At 53.2% G+C, this 27,853-nt stretch overlaps 1 protein-coding gene across 2 annotated transcripts in view; it reads right to left on the bottom strand.

Annotated features, from left to right (window-relative positions):
* HTRA3 (HtrA serine peptidase 3) overlaps positions 1 to 25,479 on the bottom strand; it is a 28,447-nt gene extending 2,968 nt beyond the window's left edge. The window contains exons 1-7 of one of the 2 annotated variants that reach the window (XM_084799208.1): positions 24,906 to 25,476; positions 17,247 to 17,346; positions 13,848 to 14,070; positions 11,892 to 12,086; positions 11,262 to 11,294; positions 9,744 to 9,858; positions 477 to 525 (exon numbers count right to left, since the gene is read on the bottom strand). In XM_084799208.1, the coding sequence (XP_084655334.1) occupies positions 477 to 525; positions 9,744 to 9,858; positions 11,262 to 11,294; positions 11,892 to 12,086; positions 13,848 to 14,070; positions 17,247 to 17,346; positions 24,906 to 25,308 (1,118 nt within the window). In that variant the 5' untranslated portion in view covers positions 25,309 to 25,476. Of the gene's footprint in view, positions 1 to 476; positions 526 to 7,534; positions 8,255 to 9,743; positions 9,859 to 11,261; positions 11,295 to 11,891; positions 12,087 to 13,847; positions 14,071 to 17,246; positions 17,347 to 24,905 lie in introns of those variants that run through there. The other variant, XM_084799209.1, reaches the window with a different exon arrangement.
* Positions 25,480 to 27,853: the final 2,374 nt, after the last annotated feature.

Raw genomic sequence — 27,853 nt, 5'->3', positions numbered from 1 at the left:
GGTTGGTCAGGGGTCTTGAGATGCAGTCATAGACCTGGGCAAATCTCATAGCCAGTGACTGACATCTTGGGGCTTAGACACAAGGTGGAGGATGCCGTGTGGAGGTGGGCAGAGATGAGGGTATGACAGCCTGCTGAGGAGTGCCCACAGGCAGGAGGAGTCAGGAGACACAGGAAGGATACACCCTGGAGCCTCTGAGAGCAAGACCTATGGCTACCTTATTTCTGTCTCTGGCCTCCAGAACTCTGGAGTAATATATTTTGGTTGTCTTATGCCACCCAGTTTTAATTACTTATTGTGGAAGCAAATTCCAGAGGCTTTGTGGAGGTGGGGCTTCTGAATAGAGTTGTGAAGGAGCAAAAGGAATCCATCAAGGTCTGACCCCTGTAGCACCTGTCAGCAGCTGGGCATAGTGGTCGGCATGTGGAAGGGTTTTGTGGGAAGACAGAGGGGTGTCTGTCACCCATGGCATTCACCTTGGCGTGATGGTTCGCATCCGGATGCCAATGAAGCGCTTCTTCCAGTCTGGAAATGCAACACAGCAGGCTCAGTTAGGTTACACGGTCACTGCCCTTAAGAAGGGAACCCACAGGACTCTCAATAAGGCCTGGAACTGGCAGTCATTTTGCTTATGAGCAGGGGCCTGGAGCTGCCCCATCTTTCTGATTGCTCTCTGGAACTGAGACATGTCTGGCTCTAGTCTGCCCCTGGCAGGTGGCTTCAGTCCTCCCGACCCTTCATCTGACCCCTCACCTTTGCCCCCAGCTCAGCCCCTCCCTCACTCCAGCTCCTCCAGCTTCCCCACTGCCGATGCTCCAGTGTCCTTGCTGGGGTCTGAACCCATGCCTCTCCCTGCCCTCTCTGTAAATGCAACATCACGTAGTGATGCCCAGAGAGCGCTGGTCACAGTGATGAGCATGTGGCTCCCCGAACTCTTCCCCTCTCCCACTCCTTCCATCTCCACCCCTGGCTGTTCAGTGGGGAAACCACAGGGATAGGTTCTGAAGCCAAAGTGAGGCTTGACACATTTCAGTTTTTCATGTCACCAAAATTCCGTGAACGTAGTGGAGTTAAACCAGAAACCAACAGTATGAAGAGTCTATGAAGCCCAAATGCCCAGGAAGCGAGTGATAAGAAGCCACCTTCAGAGATGAAAGCAAAAGGAAAAATGAGAAAATAGTGTCAACTATATAAATGAAAATATTCCTAACCAAAACTCTGAGGGCACAGAGGCTGTTCTGAAGAGAAAGAACATGGCTAAGCACCCATTTCAGGAAAAAAAAAAAAACCAAAAACTCTGGTGGGCGAGAGGGCTCAGCAGGTAAAGTGCTTGAGATATAAGCCTGACTTGAGCTGACTTGAGCTTGATCACCAGAACCCACATAAAGATGGAAAGGGACAACTACCCCACCAAGTTGTCCTGTAAGCCTCTCCAGAAATAATTTAAAAATTTATAGGATTGGTTTTGGTTTGGTTTGGTTTTTCAAGACAGGGTTTCTCTGTGTAGCCTTGGCTGTCCTGGACTTGCTTTGTAGACCAGGCTGGCCTCAAACTCACAGCGATCCGCCTGCCTCTGCCTCCCAAGGGCTGGGATTAAAGGCATGCACCACTGCTGCCCAGCTGAAGGATTGTTTTTTATTTTATTACACAAGTATTTTGTCTGTATGTATGTGCATCCCATGTATGCAATGCTCATGGGGACCAAAAGAGAGTATCAGATCCCCTACAGCTGGAGTTAGAGTGGCCACGTGGGAGCTGGGAACTGGGCTCAGGTCCTCTGCAAGATCAGTAACTGCTCTTAACTGCTGTGCCATCTCTCCAGGCCCCATAATAGTTTTTTTTTTTAATTTAAGAAGAAAGTCTCGGGCTGGAGAGATGGCTCAGCAGTTAAGAGCACTCATTGCCTGCTCTTCCAGAGGTCCTAAGTTCAATTTCTAGCAATCACATGGTGGCTCACAACCATCTATAATGTAATCTGATGCCCTGTTCTGGCCTGCAGGTGTACATGCAGGCAGAGCTCTGTATACATAATAATAAATTTTTTTTAAAAGAAAGGAAATTCAGAGGTGGGCGGATCACTGTGAGTTCGAGGCCAGCCTGGTCGACAAAGTGAGTCCAGGACAGCCAAGGCTACAGAGAGACCCTGTCTCGAAAAACCAAAAAAAAAAAAAAAAAAAAAAAAAAAAAAAAAAAAAAAAAAAAAGAAAGGAAATTAAGAAGAAGAAGAAGAAAAAGAAGGAGGAAGAGGAGGAGGAGGAGGAGGTCTCAAACCAGTGGACTCAGAGTCCTCTTAAAAACAAGGGCAAGGTGGCCACAGGAAACTCAGAGGAAGCGGAAGATGAGAATATGAATCCGTAAGCCGTAAAACAGCCCAGCAGAGAAATAAAAGAACCAAAAGCCATTCCTCTGAAATCAATAAAGTGGACAAACCATTAGCCAGTATGATCATGAGGAAAAGACAGATAGTTACCAATGCCAAGAGTTAGAGAGGAGGTGTCGCTGCAGACCTGCAGACCTCACAAGGCTGCCAGGACAGCCAGCCCCTGCGTGTGTCCATGCATTCCACCACTTGGAGTCTGGAAAGCCCTAAACACTTACGTCCGTTCAAGAAGAAATGAGTGACCTAAAGCTCGCCATCTAGTAAAGAAGTCAATGAGTGGTTAAAAACCTTCCCAGACCCAGATGATGTCGCTGATGAAACTGGCAAGCAGTTTAAGAAAGAAATGGCCCAGGTCTACAGATGATGCCTCCAGGGGACTGAAAATGACCCTGGTGTCTCCTGACCAAACCCAGAAATTAGACCAAAACCTTCTGTCTTTGTAGAGACAAAGCTGCAGCAAACCAAAATCCAACGCATGAAGTGTATAGTACCTCAGGACTGAGACAGTTAGTCCAGGAATACATGGTTAACATTAAACAGTCAGCCTGACCTAGCATGGGGCTGTCATCCCAGCTACTCCAGAGGCTGAGCCAGGAGAGTGACAAGTTCAAGGCCTGCCTGAGGTACAGAGTGAGTTCAAGGCCAACCTCAGCGATGTACTGAAACCCTGACTCAAAACAAAACATCAGAAGAGGGCTGGGAGTATGGCATTGTGCTAATCTTAGTTATATTATAGACTAAAAAGGAAAAAAAAAAACCCCACTATGAAGCTGGGCGTGGTGGCGCATGCCTTCAATCCCAGCACTTGGGAGGCAGAGACAGGCAGATTGCTGTGAGTTCAAGGCTAGCCTGGTTTACAAAGTGAGTCCAGGTCAGCCAAAGCTACACAAAGAAATCCTGTCTTGGAAAAAAAAAAGCACACAAAAACAAAAAAACAGAAAACAATGCCACCACACGCATACACTATGAACTAAAGAGACATACAGAAAGCATTGGGCAAAAATTTTACATTGTGTACTTACGAGAAACCAAAAGGGAAGGTTTTCAACTTAAAAAAACAAAAACTTTGGCCCAATGACAAAGGTCTGAATGCCTCTTCCTGCAGGGACTGGACAAGGAAGCCCATTCTCAAAACCTTTATTCAATATTTGGGACAGGCGTGGGCCATTCAGATAGAAAATAAAAGGACTATCTCTATTCACAGACCACTCAGTCATCTACATAAAAAAATCCAGTGGGGAGAAAAAAATGGAAATATTCAACATACCAAAGTCAGGTTTGCTTGTAGATTCTGGTAGCAGGCCATCAGAAACTGTCCTGTATACTGAATACTCAATATAAGCATATGCCAAGCAAAGCCAGATGTTGTGAAACCATATCTGAGGGTGCCACACTGTTGAAACACCAACTCCCACCGACAAATTCTTTGACAGACACACCGCACGCCCAATCGAAGTGCCATCAGACTTTTGATTTTCTTCTATGGAAATAAGAAAAGCTGATTCTCAACTGTATCTGGAACAAAGGAGCTCAGAGAGCAGAGATGACAAGGACAGCAGAGTGGGAAGGCTCGGACCACTTTACCTCAGGACTTCCCGGGAGATCCGCTGGTGCTAAGCCATGAGCACTGGGACAGGGACAAGCAGGTGTTAGGAGATCTGAGTTACTTAATCGCCGTGGCAAAGCTGGGAAACCACTGAGGTGGATAAAGGAGCATCCTTTGAGCAAATGGTAGTAGAATAATTCCTCATCCAAAGCAAATGACTGAGGGGCGGCAGCAGTGCCCGGAAGAACTGGGCGGCTCATAGAAGACTCTAGATTCTACTTGAGTCACAGACAACTTAAGCTGTGGTTCTGCGGCTTGCAGGAGGCTCTGTGGTGTAGCTGGAGTAGCACCATAGTGAGCTCGGACTCTGGTGCCTGGTGATGCTGAGTGATGGATGTAGTAGTGGTGAGGCCAATGCAGAGGTATCCAGGAGGAGGGGCCTAGAGACTTGCAGATGGATGGCAGAAGGGCATAGGACTCAGGGAGGATGAGGGGGCACCCTTAATGGAGCGCTCTTCAGGTGGGGTGCAGGTACAGTGCCCCTGATATCCATGTCATGTCCCATAAGCACTTGCACATTCAGCTCATGCAAGGAGCGACTGGGAGATTAGGTGGGGACTCCACAGTGGCATCTAAATCCAAGAACCTGGATCAGGACAGGATGAAGCCTGAGCCCTAAGCTTGGGTGTCCAGGATAGCCGCCCCCCTTTGATACCTCCATGCAGCCTGTAGCCTGAGGCCAATGCTTAAACAGCACAAGGCTTAAGATGTGGGGGCATGGCCTCAACCCTTTCCTATGAGAGGTGCCTTCCTGGGAAAGGTGCGGCCCAGAGCTACCTTTGAGTTTAGGGACATCTTTAGATGGGGGACCACCTGGCTGTCCCCTATCCCCAGCCCCAGAGGTTGGATAGTTAGACACACTGTTGTGGTGAGGTACAGAACAGAGGCATGGGAGGGGGGTCTGTTGACTCTCTAAGACTAGAGCAATTGTAACTGTCAACCCTTCCATCCTGTCCCTATCTCTGTGGGAACATTGCCTCTGTAAGGCATGTGCAGCCCAGCTGGAAAGAGGCTAGCATGAGTGGGAATCTTCACTTTGCCCCCAAGCACCCTCACTTTAGTGAGCAGTAGGGAATCAGGAACAGATTCACAAGCTAGGGGAAGGGGAGGTCACCTAAAGGGCTGCGACAGCTGGGACCTGACAATGCGCTGGTCCTGGAGAGCGGTGTCTACAGTAAGTGCCACAGAGTCATGCTCGCCACCTTCACCCACACCTCCAAACAACGTCAAGAGCAAAACCCTAGCCAGGGCCTCGCCCATTTGAAGGCTTATTCTGAGGCAGGTCGGAAGGGTGCCTGCTCCCAAGGGTAAGCAGAGAACACTGGTGACATTATTCCCCTATAGGTTTCTTGGTGTAAGAAGGTTTTAGTGTTTCTAGGTTGGTTCCTTCTTTAAATGGGGTAAGCTTTTGGGAGTCCCTGAATGGCATGACAGGTCCTTCTGCCTCTCATCCTTGAGCAAGAGTCGGGAGAAGGAGGGTTGGGGGGGAGGGAGGTTATAAAAATCAAGCAAACCCTTCTTTGGCAGCCAGTATGGCTGTTATGTACATTCTACAGTCCTCAGGGGGAGCTCCACTCCAGCTGTAAGAACCTCTGCAGCCACAGCTGCCACTGGAGCCAGGAGGGGGGTGGTCTCACTCCAGTCAGGCCAGCTCCAGACAGTTCTGGGATGCCTCACTTCAGCCTTGAGAAGCCTTGGTGACCTCGAGACAACCCTGTCCATAGATGCAGATGCTGTAGCCCTGGCAGCAGCAATCTTCAATAAGTTTCGTGGCGGGGGTGGGAGGTGGGGGGGAGGCTAGGGGGGATGGGGGAGCGAGACAGACCTCCCCTGAGACGGTGGGAGCTGTCAGTCACAAACTGCTTGTGATTGGCAGAAAAGTGGCTATGCGCATAAGATGCTTATGATTGGTGGACAGGAAGCTGTGCTGTGATTGGTAGAATCTCACCCTTTGCTCTTTCTAGCTATATAAGGACACATCACTCCAGCCCCTATAAAGGCTTTTTCCTGACTGGTCTTTTGCCTGCTTCTGATTTTTATCACGAGTAGAATGGGCTGAACTGGTTCCACAGAAAGCAGACAGAAAACTCAAAGTTCCCCGGCCTGGTTGGCAGCAGCAAGGAGGCAGCTGAGAGTTCCAGAGAGTCACCGAAGAGCTATAGACCCTGACACCCAAAGCTCAGAGCCGTAGCCCCAAGAGGCAGCTAAGAGTTCCAGAGAGCCACCAAGAGATACACCGGAAACTCTGAAGAGATCGACAGAGGGTAGACTGAAAGATGGCCAAGAAACAATACCACAGACCGAAAGACCACGAAGAGCCGAAGAGCTGAGAGACAGGGCGGAGACAAGTAGTCTCTAGAAGTGGAGAGCGGTGGGAAGAGTTGAGAAGCAGAGGGTCCCCAACACCCTAGAGCAATTATTCTTGGACCTTTGGAAGCTCAGTCTGTGAACCCCTGGATCTCAGGACTATCAACACTAAGGGAGCTGCCCTTTGCTTGTGTGTGACTTCTCTTAGGTCAGGGCAAAGGAACCTCAGCCAGCTCTGTGACAGCGCCTCAGCTTCTGGTTGACCCCTTCCCCCTTTCAGAACATCAGTCCCTCCCTGGCTTCCATACTACCTCTTGCTTTTTGGCTAAACCCCAGCACTTCAAGCTTTGAACAAAGCCTGGCTCAACCATGAGAAAGTGGCTATCCCCTTATGCATCCTTACCTCCTCTCAGCCACTGACCCGGCCCCACAACACCCAGTGATGCCTACTCCGCAGTACCCCAAAACACTTAGTCCATGTAGAGCCCCTGCCCTCTCAACACCCTGTCTTCTCAACACCTCCTCCCCTGCACTGGCCTCCTGGGATGCTGGGCTATCTATCCTGTACTGCTCATTGCTAGGATAGGCACACCCCCATTTCCTGAGCTCCTCCGCTCCCCATATCTCCTGTCAGGCTCATCATTCTGGTGTCATATCATCCCAGGTCCTCTGGGTTTCTCTCCCAACTTGAGGGACGGCACAGAGGGCTGTGTGCACAACATAGGAGAGGGCAGGGCAGTCCCACCAGTCAAACACTTTCTCTGACTGCCTAGACTTGGGAAAGAGCTGAGGCTAGGGTTCAAGGCTAGCCTATCGTCACCTGTCAATGTTCCTAGAGCTGTCCCCTGAGGGATGCAGAGAGGCACAGCCAAACTGCTGCTCTGCTCAGGGCCCAGCCCAAGATCCTGCTCCAGACTCTACCTCTGGAGTGGGTCCACTGTACTCCCTAGGCCCACTCACTTCCTCCTCTGGGACTCCCCCAGGCTTGGGAGTTCTCCAAAGGGAATCTGTGACCCTAGGAGGCAGGGGTGTGCCTTGCCCACAGACCGTCTCTCCTGTCACCCAGAAGTTCCTGGGTCAAAGCCAAAGGGACAGCATCCCTGAACAGTACCTCTCTAGTCACTCGAGGATCTGAAAACTATCAGAGGGCCCTGTACCAACATCTGGGTGAGAAAGGAGATGAACTCAGTGCCTCCTTGTTTTAATAAGAGGAATGTGTTAAAGAACTTAGATTAGTTCGTTTCAGATCATCTGAGGTTTTTATTTTAAAATGAAAAGGCATAAATAAGCACAAATTTCAGAAAGACTTTAAGTCAACAGATTCCCCTTCTCTAAGCCTCATCAGCCCCTCAGATGGCAGGTACTGTCCTTAGGTGACAGCAGAGCACTAAGGATAGGGGTGGGGGGGAAGAGGGGTGGGGGGGAGGGGGAGAGGGAGAATGAGCATTTCCCTAGAACCCAGGCTGGGTGGGTGACTAGGACACTGTGACTAGGACAGTTGCTCTACAACAGAGTCTGAGAGTAGAAGAGGGAATGAGGGGACAAGAGGCCACTGGCCTGTTTCCAGCATAGCAGTCACCCACGGGCCAGTCTGTGTGGGTGGAGCTCCGATCCCATAAACAGGATAAACTGGAAAGCCTTGGTCGCTAGCGAAAGGGCCATGGCTACCAATGGTCTCAAAACCGTGGTCTAATTCTGAGCTTCCTACCAGTCAAGAGAAAGGGTGGTTAATTCCCACTGTTCACCAGAAGGTGCCTCGGATTCCTGGGAGGGACAGGCTCTGCCTGCTCCTGTCATCTTCACATAGGGCCATTTGGAACAGAACGAGGCTCCTCTATTGCAGTTCTTCATGGGATCAGTCTTGGCTGTACTGGGGTCCGTGTGTGTGGCTGGCAGGGTCGCAAAGGAGGGGCCAAGCAGGAGGAAGGCCCCCTGCTCTCAGTGCAGTGCTGGTGAGAGGGCTAGGAGGAGACAGGGAAGCAGTGTGAGGGTTGGGGCAGCAGGGTGGGGTCAGACCTGGGCATCAGCCAGGAGGTGGGTGTGGGAGACACATGGCAACTGGAAGGTCACTGGGCTGAAAATAGGAAGGGCGGGGCCTCCAGGAACCTGAGACCAGAAGTGGGGCCCTTTTCTGGATAATGGTCATGATAACCAACAAAAAGGATTAGAATGCTCTCACCTGGAGAGCTACCTTGTCCTTGGCAAGCCTTCTCCCTAGAGGGATGCAGATGGCCACCCAGGAGAGCAAGGGAAACTGGAAATCCCTGTTTAGACTGGGATGAGAGGATGGGGCTGGCAGGAGGCGACTCCCAAGGATTGGGTTCTTGAGCTTTGCCTCTTTGAAACAAAGGATACCCTACTAGGCTGACTCTATGACTCAGGCTGAAAAGCGATGGGTAGATGGATGAGTGGCTGTGTGAATGGATAGGATGAAGGAGGACAGGTGGGTGAATAAATGGATGAATCCATGGATGGGTGGATGAGTGAGAGAGTGGATGAGTGACTGGGTGTGTGTACAAGTAGATGCGTAGATAGATGGAAGGCTAAGAGGAGGAATGGGCAGATGAGTGGGTGGATATGTGTGAGCAAATTGGTGGAAGAACGGAGGAGTGAGTGGGCATGTGGATAGATGGAAAGATGGATAAATGGATGTAAGGATGGACAGGTGAGTGGGTAGACTGGTGGGCAGGTGAATGAGTGAATGTCAGGGAAGAGGAACTGATGGGTGAATGGATGGTTGGAGAAATAAAAATTGAGTGAGTGGATGGATAGATAGATAAATGAATGAATGGGTGGATGTATAAATGGATGGATGGATAGGTGGAAAGATTAGTGAGGAGGTGAATGAATGTGTGGATGAGTGGTAGACTGGTAGGTGGATGGATGGATGGATGAATGAATGGATGGATGGATAAATAAATTGATGAGTGATCAGATGAGTGGGTAGTTGAGCGGACAAATGGGTAAATGGATGAATGGATGGAACAATAAATAGAAGGGATGGGTGGACTGGCATACAGATGAATGGGCTGGGGAATGGATAAGTAGATGAATGCATGGATAAAGGGTTGAGTGTGTGCGTAGATGAATGATGGATGGATGGATGGATGGATGGACGGACGGACAGGTGGGTGGAAGGAAGGAAACACAATTTTCTGTCAACTAAGAGGAGTCCTGGGAGTCCAAGCTTGGATAGTGGCACCTGGGGAGAAGCTGTCTGGAGGAGCGGGGTGTGAATGGGTACAGGAGCTGGAGAGGCATGGAGGAAGGCCCTACGAGAAGCTGGAGAAGCGATGCCCTGGGGCCTCCTCGTTTGGGGAGGGTGAAGGAGCTAGTCTAGGGGTAAACATGGGGTATGTAGCCCCTGCAGATGGGTCCTGGCTAGCTTCATGGGGCTGGGCCCCATCCTGGGGAGCCCTGCCTTACCTGCCCCTCTGGTAAGCTCTTTACCTTTCACATGCTTGTTTTGGAACTCGGAGAGGAAGCGCGTGATGCGATCTGAGGGGATGGCAAAGGAGATGCCAGCTGCAACTTTGAGTGTGTTGATGCCGATGACCTCACCATCCTGGGGAGAGTGAGCAGAGTGTGGGGGTTACTCAGGGGGGTGCGGGTGCAAGCAAACCACAGACTGGTGCTGGGCTGGCTGTGAGAGCATACTTTCCAGAGGCAGAGATGGCTGCCAGAATCTGACTGAGATGCCCAGGCAGCCCCCAGTTATCCTATAAAGACAGCTCTCTGGGTTACATTGGGCTCAGTGACGCTATCCCTCTGTACCTCACCTCCAAATCCTCCTTATCTGTTACCCCTAGAAAGGGCTTCTAAGGAAGTTATTAGGTTGCCTTCTTAGCTCCAGCTCCTCTGCCCTAGGACAGTGCCCCCTGCACATGAACACCATCTCTTTTCATCAGAGACCTGGTCCCCTTCTATCCCTTCCTTATGAAAGCAGAGACCGGTGGGTGGGGCCAGAACAACAGCCCATAATCTGTTTTGAGCTCACCTCCCACCCTGTCCGACTTCATGGGGCCAGTGCCACCAGAGCAGGAACTGCTCCAGTCAGTAGGACCCACTCCTGGGTAGGGACCCTTCCCAAAAGCCTGACCATGAGAGGGGTATGGGATGCTTGTGCTAGACAACACAGCCAGGGCACTGCCAGTTTGTTGGAGAAAGTTTTGGGGACCTAGAACAGAAACCTAAGAATCTAGCCCAGGCCCTACCACATGAGCCTCTCTCCACCGGCAACCTAGCTTGGAGAATCATGAGTGTGGAGGAGGAAGCCACATGCACACATCCCCTGAGTGCCAGCTGGACACAGCCCCAGCCCATGGCTGGCTCCATTGCTGTCGTCTCCCACCCTAGTGGTGCCCTCATGTGCTGTGTCTTGTCGGTGGCATTCCCTTCCCCCGCCTATTCCTTCATCTCCACGCCGTCACTAAAATGCTCCTTAGTGGGGAGGCTTGTGTCCCTTCAGAGTCTCCCCGGGTACTCATGTAGCATGCAAGCCCGTCAAGTGTAGACACTGCCCGCTGTGTGGATAAGTTCCCTTGGGGCAATTCTCATCGCATCCTCAGAGCCTGGGATCCCAGCTAAGCCTCCTGCCCTAATGAAGCTGACCTGATTCTAGAATACAGAGTGAGGGCAACAGAGCTCGTGGGCATGCTCTCTCCTCTCACCTTAAATTATGACTGAGGACAGCAAGACCCAGGGCAGTCAGATCTGGGTCCCCATTGCCCGGTGCCACTGGAGAGCACATGTTCCCAGCCAGGGAACTGTTGTCATTTGTCCCTGAGGATTCTAGGCAGCATGGTCCTGGGGCTCAGATCTTCCTAGGCCTCCAACCCAGCCACACTACTGACCTCCAGACATGCAGGTCCTAGGCCTGCATCACAGGGCTTGTCTCTACCTCCAGCCTGTGCCTCTGTGTGAGCAAAGCCTCAGAAAACCAGACACTGCACATTAGGGGACACTTACCAGGTTCACCAGGGGTCCTCCAGAGTTCCCATACTGCAGAGGAGGAAACACCGTGTTAGCTGTGCCATGTAACCCCGGAGGGTCCCCAAGTTCTTTCCCCACTACAGGCTCCAGCCAGCGATAAGATGGGTCACCAGAATTGACTCCCTCTGCCTTGGTGCTCAGACACCAGCGGGCAGCCACCCCACTGACCCTCCAGGTCTCTGCACAAACCATGTGCTTCTGTGTGTACACAGTTTGCCAGTTGCTAGGCACCTGCAGGACAGGCAGTGTCTGAAGTTTGGTCATCTCTACAGACATTAATGGCTCAGCTATACGTCATGGCAGGTACGCAGGCACATACCAAGGTACCCAGGCTTGGAGCTATGTGAATGTAGTGGTGCCGTCCAGCATAACCTTAATGCTAGTAAAGTGACAAGCTGTGTGGGGCAGGCTGAGATCTTCCAGGGGTATGACTGGGCCACCCATCTCTGCAACTGTCCAAGGAGGGCCACCTCTGGAAGGCAGTCTCTGGGTGAGTGCTTTACATGAGATTTAAAAAGGCTTTCCTAGCTAGAAGTGTTCTGTATGATGGGACACAGAAAGAGCTGGTCGGGGGCCGCCGAGGTAGGTCTTGCCCATGGGACTCACATTGATGATGGCATCTGTCTGGATATAGTCCATGTCTGAGTCTCGGAGGCCCAGTTCCTTGCCATCCCGCTGGGCAGTGCTGACAATGCCCGTTGTCACAGTGTTCTGCAGGGCAAAGGGGCTGCCGATGGCCACCACGAACTCGCCAGGCCGCAGGTCTGCCGAGTGACCCAGGAGCAACACAGGGAGCTTTTTCTGGAAGGAGAAGGGGGATGTGTGTGAGAGAGGATGGAGGCTCAGACCGCAGAGAGGGATCCTGTCAGGCTGGTTTCTGGAGTGGAAGGAGGCTATTCACAGCCAGGAGACCGACCAGGCTGGGCCACGTCTCCACTGGGAACTGAGGCCAGGCCGGCAGCTGGCTGAGACTGGGGCTGGAGCCCACAGAGCCAAGGCTTGTCTTAGGAGGCCAGGAATGTCTGTCATGAGATGGTCCAGAGCATCCTGGCTGGGCCTGGCCTCTGACATCCTTGAACTTGGAGGTTTGTTTATTCTCCGAGACACAGACTCTCTATGTATCCCTGGCTAACCTAGAACCCACTAGGTAAACAAGGTTGGCCTCAGACTCACAGAGACCCACCTACCTCTAACTCTCGAGTGCTGGGATTAAAGCCCTGTGCTACTTCCCAACTCAGCCTGAGATTTAGTAGTGACAGTTTGCTCTGCAAGCCAACTGAAAACTACAAATGCCACCAGGCTTGGACTCAACAAAGGCGCCTCCCCCCTGCCCCCCCCCATGGAGGAGTATATAGCTCCTGGAGCCCTGTTAAGAACCTGGGAACCCTAGTTTGGAATTCTTGATCTCTCTCTTTTTTCTTAAATAATTTATTTATTTTTATTTCATGTACATTTGTGGTTTGCCTACATGTATATCTGTGTGAGGGTGTCAGATCTTGAAGTTACAGACAGTCGTGAACTGCCATGTGGTTGCTGGGAATTGAACCTGAATCTTCTGAAAGAGAAGTCAGTGCCCTTAACTGCTGAGCCATCTCTCCAGCACCCCTTGATCTCTTAACATAGGCACACAGGGAAATTGAGGCCATCTCTATTACACTAGGTGTTTGAACACTGTGTTTCACACAGAGATACAGGAACCCCTCACCCCCCATGGCTATCCCAGAGCCATGCAGTGGTACCACTGAATGCAATAAAAACTGGTTTGAGGAAGGCTGGCATCTAGGTCTGGCAGGTTGGTCCTGCCACTGGTAGCCAGGACCATAGGTGTGTGATCTAACATCGCCAAGTGTAGTTTCCCCTCAGATTACAAGTGATGAGAATTATAATCTTCCCAAGGCCTCGTTTGTCTCTGTAAGATTCTAGGCAATGATGGGTTGGGCGTGGTGGCGCACACCTTTAATCCCAGCACTCGGGAGGCAGAGGCAGGCGGATCGCTGTGAGTTCAAGGCCAGCCTGGTCTACAAAGAGAGTCCAGGACAGCCAAGACTACACACAGAGAACCCCTGTCTTGAAAAACAAAAACAAAAAGAAAAACAAAAACAAAAAGAAACAAACAAAAAGCAATGAAAGTCCTTCCTCCCAGAGACTCCCAAGGACTGTGCCACAAACAAGAAGACTGCCTGGGATCCTAGAAGCTGCTGGGGACCATCGAGGGTTCTGTGGCTTTGGCACAGGTCTGCCTGGGTGGCCACAGTAAGTGTGGGCACAGAGGTGGAAGGTTGGGGAGGGGGGACTGACTTCCCAGGTCTATCATCCCACAGGGACAGGGAACCTCAGATGTGGGTCCAGATAGAACAATAGAGAGGTTGGGAGGTATGAGATGCTGCCCCCTCCCTCCTATGTCCTGCTTGCTCCTGGTGTTGGCACCTTGGGCAAGGGCGGTTTGGGGCCAGTGGCCCTGGGTCTCAGGTCCCTGACATCCCCTGGGAAGGCTGAGCTAGTGCAGCTGTGCAGTCTGGGGAGGCGTTGCTGGGACAGACAGAGGTGTGCCGTCTCACTCACCTTGGGGTGGATTACGATAGTGGCGATGTCCGACTTCTTGTCAATATCCTGGATTGTGGCCTCATAGGCATCCCCGCTCTGCAGCTGCACCTTCAGCTGCTGCCGGCCTGAGGCAGTGTTGGAACTGGAGACCACGTGGGCGTTGGTGATAATCAAACCGGCTTCTGACATGATGAAGCCTGAACCACTGGACAATGGCACATTTCGGCCAAACAGAGGGTGTCTGCACAGGGAAGCATAGGGACATTCAGGGCAAGGCCTTGGCCTAGGGAAATCAGGATGGTGGAAGGAGCAGAGCCATGTGAGGGGAGGGGGGGGGGGGAAGAACACAGGCTTTGAGGAGACCATTCCTTCTGCCACCTGGATTTGAGTTGAGGTTGACACTTGTGGGTGTTGCCTTGACAACATAGAAGCTGGGTCCAGTTCATGGCCATAAAGATATGACGGTCATCTCTGATCTGCAGTTTGCTGCAGAGAGAGATAGTACCTGTTGACATGTCAGCGCACACCAGCCCACAGTGGCGCCAATGCCTGACAGCAGGGCCCTGGAGACAGTCAGGATTCTAGTCCAACCCCACCTGTGACCTAGCTGCCCTTAGGCAAGCTCCGTAAGCCCTCTCTGAGACTCAATCTTCCCATCTGGGAAAGGGGCCATCTGCTTAAGGAGCATTGACCCTACTTTCCGGATGGGAGGGAACAGAAGGTTGGTGCAGCTTGGGACCTTCCTCAGAGTGACACAGAAAAGGACACAGGACCTGAGGACACTAAGCAGATGAAGGAGCACACAGTTTATGAGCATGTGTCAGTCTTTTCAAAATGTCACCTGGTCCCTGGCGAGACCAGGGAGAGCAGCAAGCATCCTAACTGGTCCCTGGAGCCAGGGACAAGTTCATTCAAAGTTCATGAGAGACTTGTGGATCAGTGCCCCCAAAACAGATACCATCAAGTCCTGGCCTCAGCTCCATGGGTGTGACCTCATTTGGAAGTGGGTTTCTGTAGGCGTGACAGGGTTGTGACATTCTGATGGAGTGAGGGGCCCTATGCCCGTGCATCAGTGGCTTTAGAAGTCAGGAAGCTGGAAGAGGAACAGGTGGGAAGTATGCCCTCCAACCAGAGGACACTTGGAACCACTAGAAGTTAAGAGGTAGCCCGGGGGAGGGCAGTCGGAGCGGGGGGGGGGGGGGGGAGGGCTGGGGAGGGGGCGGTGCCACGCTGACACTTGACCTTGGACTTCAACCTCCAGAGCTAAGAGGCAACGTGCCCCATTGTTTAAGCCTCCTGTCTGTGGGTGTTTGTGACTTGGCCCTGAGTACCGACTGCTGTACAAAGCTCTCCAGGGAGACTGAGGCCCCGAGATATGGAACTACTTGCTGGGGTCGGGGCAGGAGGAGGCAGAGCGAAGCAGGGTTCCTGCCACGTCAGGCTGCTTAGCTTCCTGCACGATAACTACAGTGTCCATGACTAGTATTCATTTACCAGCCATGTCTTTATGAGAAGCCCCACAGGACTGCTACACCCAGCTCCTCTCAAGGCTGCAAACAGGGCCCCACAGGCCAAGGATTGTGGCTGGGAAGCTCTGCTGTCTGCCTGACCTGGGCCTTACCCACCCATGAGGTTTTAGCTTCATGGGTCTGATGTCACTGCTGCCAAGCTGCCTTTGCCTGTGATTAGCCAGCTTAGGGCTAGTGCCCCAGGCTCTCTAGGGACACAGTCCCTCCTCAACTCCCTTTGGCTGAGACAGCCTCTTAGTGCTTCCATTGGGTGTTTTTTCAATGATGTGTCTCGGATTTTACCCCAGGGCCATAGGCAAGGGCAGGGAAAATCACATAGTGCAAGAGGATGCTCTGTCCAGGATCAGACAGCCTGGAGTGAGACCCCGGGCTCCAGGTGGGATAGTGTATGTGTGCTGTGTGTGTCTGTGGTGTGTGTGTGTGTGTGTGTGTGTGTGTGTGTGTGTGTGTGTGTGTGTTGTATATGTATAGTGTTTGTGTATGGTAGAGGTGTGTGTATGTGTATGATGTTTGTGTGGTATGTATGTGGAATGGGAGTGTGTGTGTGTGTGTGTGTGTGTGTGTGTGTGTGTGTGGTGTATATGTATGGTGTTTGTGTGTAGTATGGGGGTGTGTGTATGTGTATATTGTTTATGTGGTGTGTATGTGATATGGGAGTGTGTGTGTGTGTGTGTGTGTGTGTGTGTGTATTCAGTTAAAGCCTCTGTTCCCACCTCGTGACAGGGAAACTTCAGAACCACCTCCTGGGCTCATGGGAGAGTACCACAGGCAAGTAAACAGGAAAGGCCTTGGGATGCATAGGTCTATACGCTGTCAATCACAGCAGGGACCCGGCTGGCAGAAGCGTCCCACAGTCCCACAGAGGCCGAGGCATCTGGCTCTTCCAACAGCAGGGGGCCCAGGATGGCTTAAGAAAACAGACTCAGAGCCTACATGGTCTAGAGCTCAGGCTAGACCCTGGATGAGTGCAGCCCATTCTCCTCCCTTCACATACCCTGCGCCTGTCTTGCCACTGTGAGACTCCTGCCTCTGTTAGTGGGCAAGTGGTTAAGTGTTCTGACCCTCAGCTGGCCATAGAGCACAGAGGCAGGGATGGTGACTGACATCAGCAACCAGGCAGCTCCACCCCAGAGTCAGACTAATAAGCCGGTCACCAGCTTCCCTGATCCCTATCAGGTGGGCTCCTGTCTGGCTCCGCCATGCCAGGCTGGCTCTCTCCACTCAGCTGCAGGGTGAGAAGGGTGGAGATTGTTGTGTCTGGAGTCCCGAGGCTCCTGCTGCAACCGGTCTCTCTCTGGGGGGTCTAAATTGAGACCTCAGGACCGGATGTGAGTGATGGGGCCTCAGCTGGTGTGTCCAGAAGGCAGGGCCTCCTCTTCCAGCACAGACATCTCTGGGATAGAATACTGGGTGTGGGAGGAAGGAAGGAGGCGCCACCCCTGTCTGTAAAAAGAGATCCTTCCAGGAGGCTAGAGCACACAACATACAGTGGACTTCCTCTCCCATGGACAAACCTGCTTCTCTATTCACCCACCTTTACTCAGTCCTCCCTTCCCTCCACATTTAGACACAAGTTGGCACGTCTTCCCTTGTGCCTGATCCAGACACACTTGTCCTATTGAATTGTCGCCTTGGTGGCACTGTCCCCTGGCTCTCTCTAACTCCTAGACTCCTAGGCTTTAGGCTAACCTTCAGCCCCCAGGGACCCTACGTTTTAACAGCTTCTATGCATCCCATCCCACCACTTGCTATGCCTCCAGCTGCTGGGAGTGAGGTCTCCTTTGGGTGGCAGCAGGCAACAAGGCAACTAGGAATGACTAGGAAGCTGCAGAACAACTTGGGCGGCGGGGGTGGGGTCGGGGGGGGGGTAGGGGGGCGCAGTACGCACCTCAGGAAGAGCTCTATATGGACCACGGCTGGTGCGATCTTCTCCACCACATCGGCGATGAAGTTGAACTTGTACCGCGGGCTGGTCAGCTGGTGGAGACCTGCGCTGGCGGCAAGGACCAAGGGTGTCAGTGAGATCTGCGGGCTTCAGCAGCCGATAAGCTCAGGGTGGAAGAGGCCTGCTGGCGACCCCTGCCTGGACTCGGAACCCATGTCAGTATGCTCTGTACCCCATTCCTCAAACACTGGGGGGGGTGGCTTATCCTGAAGAATGGTTGGTTAACTGGGGCTTCTGGGAATTCAGCCTCTGTGTTTTTTCCCACTGGACTCTTCAGGGCTGGGCAGGAGTTTTAGAGAGGTTTAGATCTTTACTGTCAGAAGCACAGTGCTGATGCTGCGGGCCAGCGCCCCTGGACCCTTGCCTGCTCCCATGTAACAAGAGGGTGTTGGAGAGGGGACCATCTGCCTCTCTCTGCCTAAGGACCAGTGTACTGATAGATAAGGGCACAGTGAAAGCCCCTGAGGCCTCCCCTCCTGAGCCACCCCATCTGGCCTCTGTGAGGCCCTTCCTCATTGGCAGGGCTATAGATTCCTGAGTGGACAGAGCACCCCGCCTTTGTCTGACTTGGCCATAGCCCAGGTCTACTTGCCAGGCAACACATAAACGTCCCCCAGAACCTTCATCACTGGCTCAGATTTCTGCCGCCATCAGCAACAGGCCTGTGGCTTGCCAGGACCACAGGCCTGAGGCATGTGGGTGACAGGAGCCTGTGCTGAGACCTCCAGGTCCTGATCTCTAACACCATGCTGCTTGGCAGTGCTTATGGGAGGTTCCTGGGTTCTAAAAGGAGCACAGGACTGGGAGCCGCACACAACTGGCCTCAGCTGGACCTGCTGTCTTCTAGCTGTGTGGCCTGTAACAAGTCACTTACCGTCTCTGGGCCCTGACTTTCCCATCTGACAAGCGGGGCTGAAGGTGACCCCTCTTGGGGCCTGGGTGAACCAATGTAAATGTAAACAATGACATTCCCTGTCCCAGAAAGCCACCACTTCCTGGGATATGTCCCAGGAAAACATGTCCACAGCAGCAGTCCCAAGAGGGGTGCAGAACACAGCCTGGCCTTTGAAACAATCATGAGCTAGTGCTGTCCCTGACTCTTAGGATGGCACCCTACGGGGAATGGAGCTGCAACAGTAAAGGTGGGGAAATCAAGGCTTATGAAACAATTCTTATCCAGGTTTCCAGTGCACTCCCCCCAGCCCCCGCCCGTCTTACCTGCCCACAGCCTTTGTGAACCCAGCCCTGGTGTCCACTGGCAATGAGGGGCAGCAAGTGACCAGCGAAGGACAGAGAAGTGTGAACAGGGCTGGAGGTGAGATGAGGGCTCCTGTACAGGCAAAGCCCCGTGCTGCCCCTGACTGGTAGGAGGTGACCAGAGAGCTTGTCTAAGTGGATTGAGACCTGAGACCAGTGTGTCTGTAACCAAGGAGGAGCAAACACTTCCCTTCTCACAGACAGTATGGAGAACAGATTACCCTGTCTGCTTTACTGCCAAGTCTATACCGGGGCTCAATCAGGAGCCACAGAACCCTCCCCAGGCTCTGCCCGCATGGCCTGCCAGGGCCACTATGGGTAATGGTAGAACTGAGGTAAGAGCCAAGTCCTGACACATGAGTCCCTGTGTCCCCAGGCTACTTGGGCTCTGACCTGGTGGCTCAAGCCTGTCAACAGTCCCACCACAGTGCTCTTCCAAGCTCCTAGGCTACTTGTCTTTCAGACTAACCTTCAGGACCTTGTCAGATAGGACTACGCATGGGCGTGGTGGTGGTGAGTGTCAAGGCCTGGATCAAGGTCCCTGGACAGCACACCCTGCTTTCAGCTGGTTCTCCACGCTCAGGAACACAGAACAAACAGAGAGATACTATACGTGGTCCCGACTCCCCAGCGCTAGCACCCCATACAGAGACACATCTGGATCACCCCACAGACCAGTCATTGCTGCTCTGTGGGGATGATCCACAGTCAGCCCCATGAACTTCCTGGAAAGAGGGAAGCAAAGGATGCAGTCACCAGCCAGAACCTGCTCAGTCCGGCCACTAGCTTGGAACCCCTACCCTCAAGCAGCAACCATGCCCATTTTACAGCACAAAAAACCTGAGGTTGCGTATGAATGCCACCCTAGAACGGCAAGCCTAGGCCTTCTCCAGGTCAGGGAAGCCTGCAGCCCGGCAGGCATGGCCCTTTAATCCAGCCCGCGCTCTCAGATGAGTCACCATGAGTCACATAGAGGGCCCCAAGCCCCCACCACAGCCTTCCCACATGAACCCGCCTGGCTGGGCCAGGAAACAGCTCTGTTTATTTGGGGTTTCTTAACAGCCCCCCCCATGGCAGGCGGTGGGGGGTGAGGGCAAGTTTTGAAGGCCTAGTCTCAGCACACTCAGCTGTTGGCTCTACTTTTTTGTTTTGTGTTGTGTTTTGTTGTTTTTCAAAAATAAACAGAATCCAAAGGCCCGGAATTTTTATTCCACATCCTGACACAGAGCACAACCATCTGGGCCAGGTGTCTGGGTCCTTCTAGAAGAAAGGCGGGCTGTAAGAAGTAACCCTTATAGGGAGGGAAGGTGGCCTCAGGGCTCCACCTCCAGCAGTCCTACTTAAGTGAGAGTGGATGACCCTCAAGCAGGGTGCTGGGCTAGCTCTCGATGGTCACAACTGCCATGGTAGAGATAAGGATGTAAAGGCACGGAATAGGAAGATGAATGACCAAGACACACCACAGGGGCACCTTGCACCGTTACAGGGGCTGTGTGCTGCACAGTTCCATTATCATTATTAACAGGGAGCCATACCTGTATCCCCCGGAGCTGTACAGTGCACATGACGCGCAAGTGTTAGCCCAGCCAGCACACTTGACATAAAAGGCCGCCTGGTTCTGATCCCCATGTCTCACTCAGTGGTGTCCCCCAGCTCTCCTCTTTCTTAACAGAAAGGCCCTACAAGTCTCCTGAGTCCACTGAGCCTCTCTTTCCTTATAGGGAGACAACATGGCATCTCCCCCTGGGTCATCAGCCAATTGAGATTATGAACATGTAGGCTTGGTATGGTGAGAGGCCTCATGGGAGACAGCAAATAAATCTAGACACGGCGCATTTCCTGCGCAGATGCGACTGGGAGACTGAAGGCGGCACTGAGCGCCCCACACTCACCAGTTTTTACTGCCCCTTCCCTCTCAGTCACAGGTGGAAGAGCATTTCCATAAGGGGAGGTGGGAATCTCTGTGAGGTGAGAACAGGCCTCACAACACAGCAGTGAGCAGGCAGCATCTCCTGCAGGAGTTGACTCAGCCAACAGAGCCTGGAATTTCACAGCCAGAGGCGCCAGGCTGGCCCCAAGCCAAAGGCAGGTCAAGGCTGGGCTCTTTTAGACGCTAACCAGCTGTTATACTCTCCCAAAGAGCAGCACAGAGCTAGCCCGTGCCTAGGTTAAGGGGTCTGGCTGTGTGCCTTGGGCAGGCCACTCTGATCTCTCTAAGCCTTTTTCTCTAACCTATAAAACAGCCACTGTATCAGCCTTGGAAAGGTCAGTGAAGCCGACGCTGGGCCTGGCGCCCTATGCCGGTGTGCGATGCTTCGTGCCTTGCACCTGGGCTGGTGCCCTGGGCTGTAGCTGTGAAGGAGACGTGGTGTGTGACATGGAGGCTCCAGGATGGGCAGCTGCCCTCTGCTATCTTCCATTCCTTGGGCAGATCCTGGGTCTGAGGGGCCTCAGACAGCAGCATGGCCCCCTGGGAACCAGACGGATCTTAAGCTGATGTTTGTGGCCAGGGGATGTGAGTCACTTCGGGACAGGCAAGCTTTTAGGAGAAGGAAAAACAGCAAACTGATCAGCCACCCAGGCAGGAAAGCTGAGGCACGGCTGAAGCGGTAGGAGTTGTGTGCTTCACTCTGTCTGCTCACTTCCAGGAGTAGCCTGGCTCAGGTACCCAAGCAAGGAGATACCCTAGAGCAGTGGTTCTCAACCTGTGGGTCACGACCCCCTTGGGGTCACATGTCAGAAATCCTGCAGATCAGATATTTACGTTACGATTTATAACACTAGCAAACTTACAGTTACGAAGTAGCAATGACAATAATTTTATGGTTGGGGGGGGTCACCACAACATGAGGAACTGTATTAAAGGGTCACAGCTTTAGAAAGGTTAAGAACCACTGTCCTAGAGAGGCTTTCTGTGGGAGGACAAGTGTGGCCTTAGGGTTGGGGCCCTCTTGGCCTGGGCCTTGAGAAATGGAGGATCGGCACATTTGGCAAGGGGACTATGTGTGCGAAGAAAAGTGATACTGGGTACAAGAGTCTGGGACTGGAGCTGGGACCCAGGAGGGGAGGCCTTTGAGTTCAGGGTCTGGATATTCAGGGCCTAGAGCCGCATCTGGAGGTGTACGAGGCCTTCAGGCCATGCTGGTACCATGGATACACAGGCAGAGCTTGCAGTGCACAGGCCTGTCGTGCATGTAGTGAGCACACACAGACTCTTGATGATGTAGGACACGGGGTTGGCAGGCTGACCGTCATGGTGAGTGTCTAAGTAACATTATCCTCACACAACCCCATGGCCACCTCTGCATGCCCTGGAGATGGATGAAGAAAGGGACATGGCTTAGACAGAACTTCTGGACTCACAGGCCATGACACACAATCCTACCCACCATCAAATAAACATATCAAGCTGCTGGAACCCTGCCAGGCCCCACCCACAGTCATAACCGCTGTCCAGTTCTGCTGTCCCAGCAGATAGTGGATGCATCTTCTTGCCTGGTTAGTCTCAAATGTGGAATTCAGAGCCCCTTAGAAGCCGCTAAGAGGAGTGAACACAAAAGCCAACCAAAGCTCTAAAATAAACAGGCTGGGAGAGGCTGGAAGGGCCTCGTGCACTAAATGCTGCCTATTAAATCTGTGTGGGAACTGCGCTCTCAGTTCTGAGCGCCAGTAACAGGTGGGTGTCTACCACCACAGGGCCTGTGGGATGTGGACCCCAGGGAGCCAGCAGGCAAACACCTACAAGCAGACCCCCAAGTGCAGGTATTCCTAGCAAAGGGACCCTTCTCTTGAGAATGCTGTTCTAACACGCAGGTGGGACTCGGCAGCTTCCTTCACTCCCAAATGAACCATCTAACAGGGACCAGGAGAGCTCCAGGGACCCATGAGGCCAGACAGTTATATAACACCACCTACTCTGTGCAACCAGGTGCTGCACCCACCCTTGCCATGAGGCCCAGAGGGAGCAAGAAACAAAGAGACCAGACAGGCCAGTGGACAGGTGGTACAGACCTAGCCGCAAGGCACAGTGGTAGGGAGGACAGCGCAAGGCAGTGAGACATCTGAGGCCAGAAAGAAGAACCCTACTAAGTGAAGGAAGAGGGAGGGAACTGTGGGCAAGCGGGTAGCACATGTGCAAAGGCCCTGAGGTAGGCCAGAGAGAAACCATAAGGTAGCCAGAGAATGAGAAGGTCCCAGATAATGATAATGGAGGGGTGGGTGGGTGGAAGGTGGCAGAAACAGGGCCTGAGAGTCCAGGTAAGTATAGGGGTCGGCTGGAGGGGGTCTTGTTAGTAACACGTAGGACAGACTGACCAGGGCCACCTGGCTGCTAGGTAAAGTGATGCAGGAGGATAAGGGAGGTGGAAGGCAGCAAAAACCAGTGCTGGCTTGGTCTCCCTTTACTACCTTTACTACCCAATCTGTTCTGAGACCCACAGGAGGCTCCTTCTCAGACATCTCCTGCAAGTGGGGCTCACCAGCTCTCCCTGCCCCCCAGCACATACACGAATCCAGAGCATCTAGGCATTGTGGTTTGTGGTCAGACTGATTAGCAAGCGCCCTCACAGTGGACAAGAGGTGATGACAGCTGCACAGTGGCAGAGGCTGAGAACCTCAGTGTCCTGGGGCAGTGCTGTCAGCTGAGCTGGGAGAAACAGAGACAGCCGGGCTACTACCATCCCTGGGCAGTATTCAGCAGCAAGGAACTGGGCCAGCCTCCATCTGCATGGAGTGAGCCTGGCACTCACACTAGCGTGTGAAGCTTCTGAGCATCGGGGAGATAGCGGCCTGTGCAGATGATGCCCCTGGAGTAGGCAGCAGGTCAAAGTGGGCAATGGACAGGTGTGTCAGGTTCAAGGTCATTGGCCCTGGCTAGCTGTAACCATCTTACCAGGAATGAAGACTTGTGAAGACCACTCGTGCCACTCCACCTGGCTAGCAGACTACTGAGACAATGGACCCTGAGGAACTGCAGTTTCCCCCAGGAATCTCATGCTGGGAGGAGACGGAAGGCAGCAGCCAGTAAGAAGGATGCATCCAGCCAGCCTGCGGGAGAGACTGGAGCTGAGAGTGATGGGTCAAGGATGGGCTAGAGCTGCTTGGCCATATATACTTCTGTCCCTCTATTTAAACCTAAATGTCATGCCAGGACCCCTAGATGCACATGGGGAGCTGTCACTAGACTTCTTTGCTCCTTTTCCCCCAATGTGGCCACATTGCTTTAATTGGCCCTTTGAGGATGGGTGGCAGAGCCTGGCTTGTTGACATCTCTGGTGATGTGCCCTTCCTATCTGGCTTCAGGGCCAACAAATCCTTGGCACCTTGAGTTTTGGTAGTGGGCAGTGCTCTAGACCAGATCTTGACCTCTGCTCTGTCCAGGTCTCTCTACCCTCCCCCATCTTTTCCGGGAAGCCCCATTTACTGTCCCAACTCAACACCCCTCTTGAGGGGCCCTTATCCTACTGCAGCAGTAATGTCCCCCAGGATAGGAATTAACACTGGGGCCCAGCATGCATTGTCCTGGAGCTAAATATTCCTTGTGTGGGTCTCTCCCAGGCCTGTCATCAGGCCATTCAGACCAGTACCCAGAAGACAATGAAGCAACACAACTAAAAACAGTGAATCCATGAAGCCCGAGGTGTTGCCAACACCCACAGACTCTCAGCCAGTTCTGTTGTTCTTAGTGAAAGATACCTGTCTGCTCCATGCCATGCACTGTTACCAGTTAAGAGACAGCCAGACACAGAGAGGAATTTTTGTTCTTTTCTTTTTTTTTTTTAAATAAATGGCTCAATCTGTGAGGTCCAATATCCACCTCCATCCCTGCCCAAAGCCTGGTGCGGATAGTACCTGTCACATGGGAGAACAGGGGAGGGTATACCAAATACAACCAAGATAGCAGCAGGGTAGCCCAGGTGCCTGGCCACCATGAACCCGCCCCCGCCCCCAACCCCGCCGCATCTCAGACAGCAAGACCCAAGAATTAGCACCCAGCACACGTTGACAGAAGAAAAGAAAACCCAGAGAGCAGAAACTGAAGACAGGCTAGAAAAGACTGCCAGCCACTCGTTGCCTTCTAAACCACTGGTAGACTTCTAAAGAAATGCAAGCGTGGCTGGGTCAGAGCCTCACAGCCTCACCAGACACTACCAGGTTGCCAAAAGAGGTTTCAATTGTAACTCGTGCTGTGGCTTAGGAGACAATATTTACCTCTTGGCGCCCCAGTTTCTCCATCTAGAAAGCGAGCCGCTTGTCTGCACTGTTCCTACAAGGCTGCCCAGTGGTACTCAGAGAGCGGGCCTAAGTTTCCTTAGAGCAAGACTTTGGATTCCTGATGGAGCTTACCAGAGGGGCAGGCGCCCTTCTGCAGCTGGCGCACGGGCGTTCCAGAGATCTGTAGCGCACGACGACTGGCGGCCTGCAGCGCGCACACGTCGGCATAGGTGTGCCCGTCTGTACCACAGACGGCGTGGGTCCAACGGCAGCGGCATACCCCGCGCACGCACTCCAGACTGTCCCCACATGGCGAGTCTAAGGGACTGCCGCAGGGCTCGCCTTCGCTGGCGGCGCACACCAGGCAGCAGTTGCAGAGATCCGGCACATAGCCCCCCGGGCAGCGCGGGCTCGGACAGCGCGACACGTCGCAGCGTGCAGGGCATGGCGCCGCCGGGGACTCCCGAGCCAGCGCCAACACAGCCAGCGTGGCCAGCGCGGCCAGCGCGGCGGGGAACAACGCGCACCCCTGCATCGCGGTGAGAAGGCAGCCCGAGACCTGCGGGAACACCGAGGTCCGGGAGGCTCAGGCGCACTCTAGCCGGGAGCGCAAGAGCATAGTGTACCGACTGACCCGGGCCTTTCCTTTGCCGACTGTCCGCAGACGTTTAAAGGCGAGGGCCGCCCGCCCTGGCTGGAAGAGGCGGCCCTGCCCGCCGCCAGCCCCGCCCCAGCCCCACGGGACCCCGCCCCGGCCTGATGGGGACCCACCCGTCGCCTCTTGCTCCCCGCCTGCCTGGTGTGGGGATGCACTTTGAGTGATGGGTCTGCCGGCCCACGACGATGGCCTGGGGAACGGGAGCTTCCTCAGAATACCCCAAACCCAGCCAGGGACCTGACCGCAACCCCAGAGACATGAAAAGTCCAGCTCTCCTCCATAGAGGTACTCACTCCTCCTCTGCCCTCCTGTGCAGAGAGGCTCAGCAAGGCTCCAAACCCAGACCCCTCCTGCTCCACATCACTCCTCTTGGGGACATTGGGGCAGATACTTCCATTTTCAGCTGGGGAGTGTACCCTTAGCTAGGGAGGGACCCATCTGCTTTCAACCAGGGCTCTCTTAGATCTAGAACAGGTTGCTGTCCAGTGTGCCTCAGTTTCTTTTTACAAGGAGCATTGAGCATCTCCAACTCAGGGTTTTTGCAAGTGCCAGGATTCCAGGCAAGCAGGCATAGGAAGCACCTGCCTAGGCTCTTTTTGACATCTTGGTGTAGCCCCGCCCCTTGCCCCCCCCCTCTCTCTCTCTCACACACACACACACACACATACCCACATACACACCCCTCATGGTACCTCTTTAAGCTATTTCAAACCTAGGCCAGGCAGCGGGGTGCACAGATGACAGGGATATCAAGTTGCTGGCAGTTGACACTTCAAGAGTAAGAGGACCCAGCAGATCCTCCCCAGGAGGTGATCCTAGATTGAATACCCAGCGACAGGGGCTGAAGAAGGTGGTCTGCAACACAGGAGGGAAAGAAAGCAAAGCAAGACTCCTGGTGGGAAGCCTGGACTTTCCCAACAGCACTAGGAACCTGAACACTGGAGAGTCTGGTGGGGTGTGGCAACATCTCTGCTTCTGTGGGTGATAAAGCCACAGGTCCTGTGGATGGCTGCTGGTGGAGGGCTGAGGGGGTAGGGTTGAGGAATGGTCTGGTTCCTGGGAACTCTCGGTGCTTTTCAGGCCTTTGCAATGTGAAATGGCCAGGCAGCAGAGTGGCCTCATCAGATAGAATTGTTTAGGGAGAGAGGAAGTGGGGTTCTAGGTGTGAGCACTCATGTGGTGGTGGTGGTGGTGGCGGGTGTTTGGCGGGGAGTTGCTGTCTCTTCACAAATGGGTAGGCCTGGTCACCCTCCAACCTTTTCTTATATAGATGGGAAAACGGTGCAAATGAGGGTTTGCACAACACTCTACAGTGTATGAGTGGCCATGGCAGGCGGTCCCACGTGTGTTATTTGGCTCCCTGTGCCCTCCTGCCTGAGAGGCGGGTATGGGGATGTCAGAGTGAGGCTGGGAAAAGATGATGGGTTACAGGTTGCACTCACACCCATTTTGTCTGAGATCTAAGGCCATCCTTTTTCCCTCTAGATTGGATTATTCTCAAGGGCCATCTGGTCGGCCCCTTTCCATGCCTGTGTACAGTGCTTTCAGTCACCCGTGCAAAGGGGAAACTGAGGCTTGGAGTTAAAGGATAAACACAGCTAGCAGGGAGGCAGTTCCAGGCCCTCCCTGTCTTTGTTCTGGAAGCTTCCAGGGAGCCTTCTGCAAAGGCAAGGCAGTGGCTCCCCCTGCTGCCTTAGCCCTTTACAGCTTCTCACTCAGCCACAGAGACACCTTGGGTCTTTCTTTGGAGACTGAGTGATCCCAGGCCTCTAACCTCCAAGGGCCTGGCATCTTCTGCATGGTCCACCAGGGAAGGGACAGCCCTTCCTGCTCTCAGGACAGATAAAGGCACTTAGCAGCCTTTATCATCCACCAGAGTGAGTGGGCTCTGGGCTGGCTCTCCCTGATGCCCTCTCTCCAACTGTGGTAGGTGGCTGCCTTGTTCCACCCAGTCCCATCAAACACTGTTTCCCCCTCTCCTATATGCTGGACTTCTTCACCATGGAACAGCACAGAGCTGGTTGTGGCCAGTCTGAACCAGGGCCTGCTCCTCTCCTGGGCATCCCAGACAGTCCCTCCTACTTGGCCATGGCAAGACATCAGAACTAGACTGGGGCTTCCAGACCCTGATGCCTGACCCTTGCTGCAGCCCAGACATCATGTCAGATGAGGTCATAGCTAACATGGCTCTGGGGACCGCAAAGATCATCCCTGGCCACACCTGGCATGTGATAAGGTTCCTCAGCCCACGTTAGTGGGTGACTCACAGGGTGGGCCCTGCTTGGGTGATGATATAAGACATTGTCTACAGCCCCTCCTTTGGGAACTCCCTCTTAGGGGTACTAAGAAGAACATAAGTAACAGTTAGCTGTTACTAGGAGCCCTGTGGAGGATACATGTGGTAATCTTTGACCAGTTATTG

This window comes from Acomys minous, assembly GCF_964271855.1.
Source record: "Acomys minous genome assembly, chromosome: 10".
Taxonomy (NCBI): domain Eukaryota; kingdom Metazoa; phylum Chordata; class Mammalia; order Rodentia; family Muridae; genus Acomys; species Acomys minous.
Note: the sequence above shows the minus strand (reverse complement) of the source record. Positions and strands in the feature narration are given on the sequence as shown.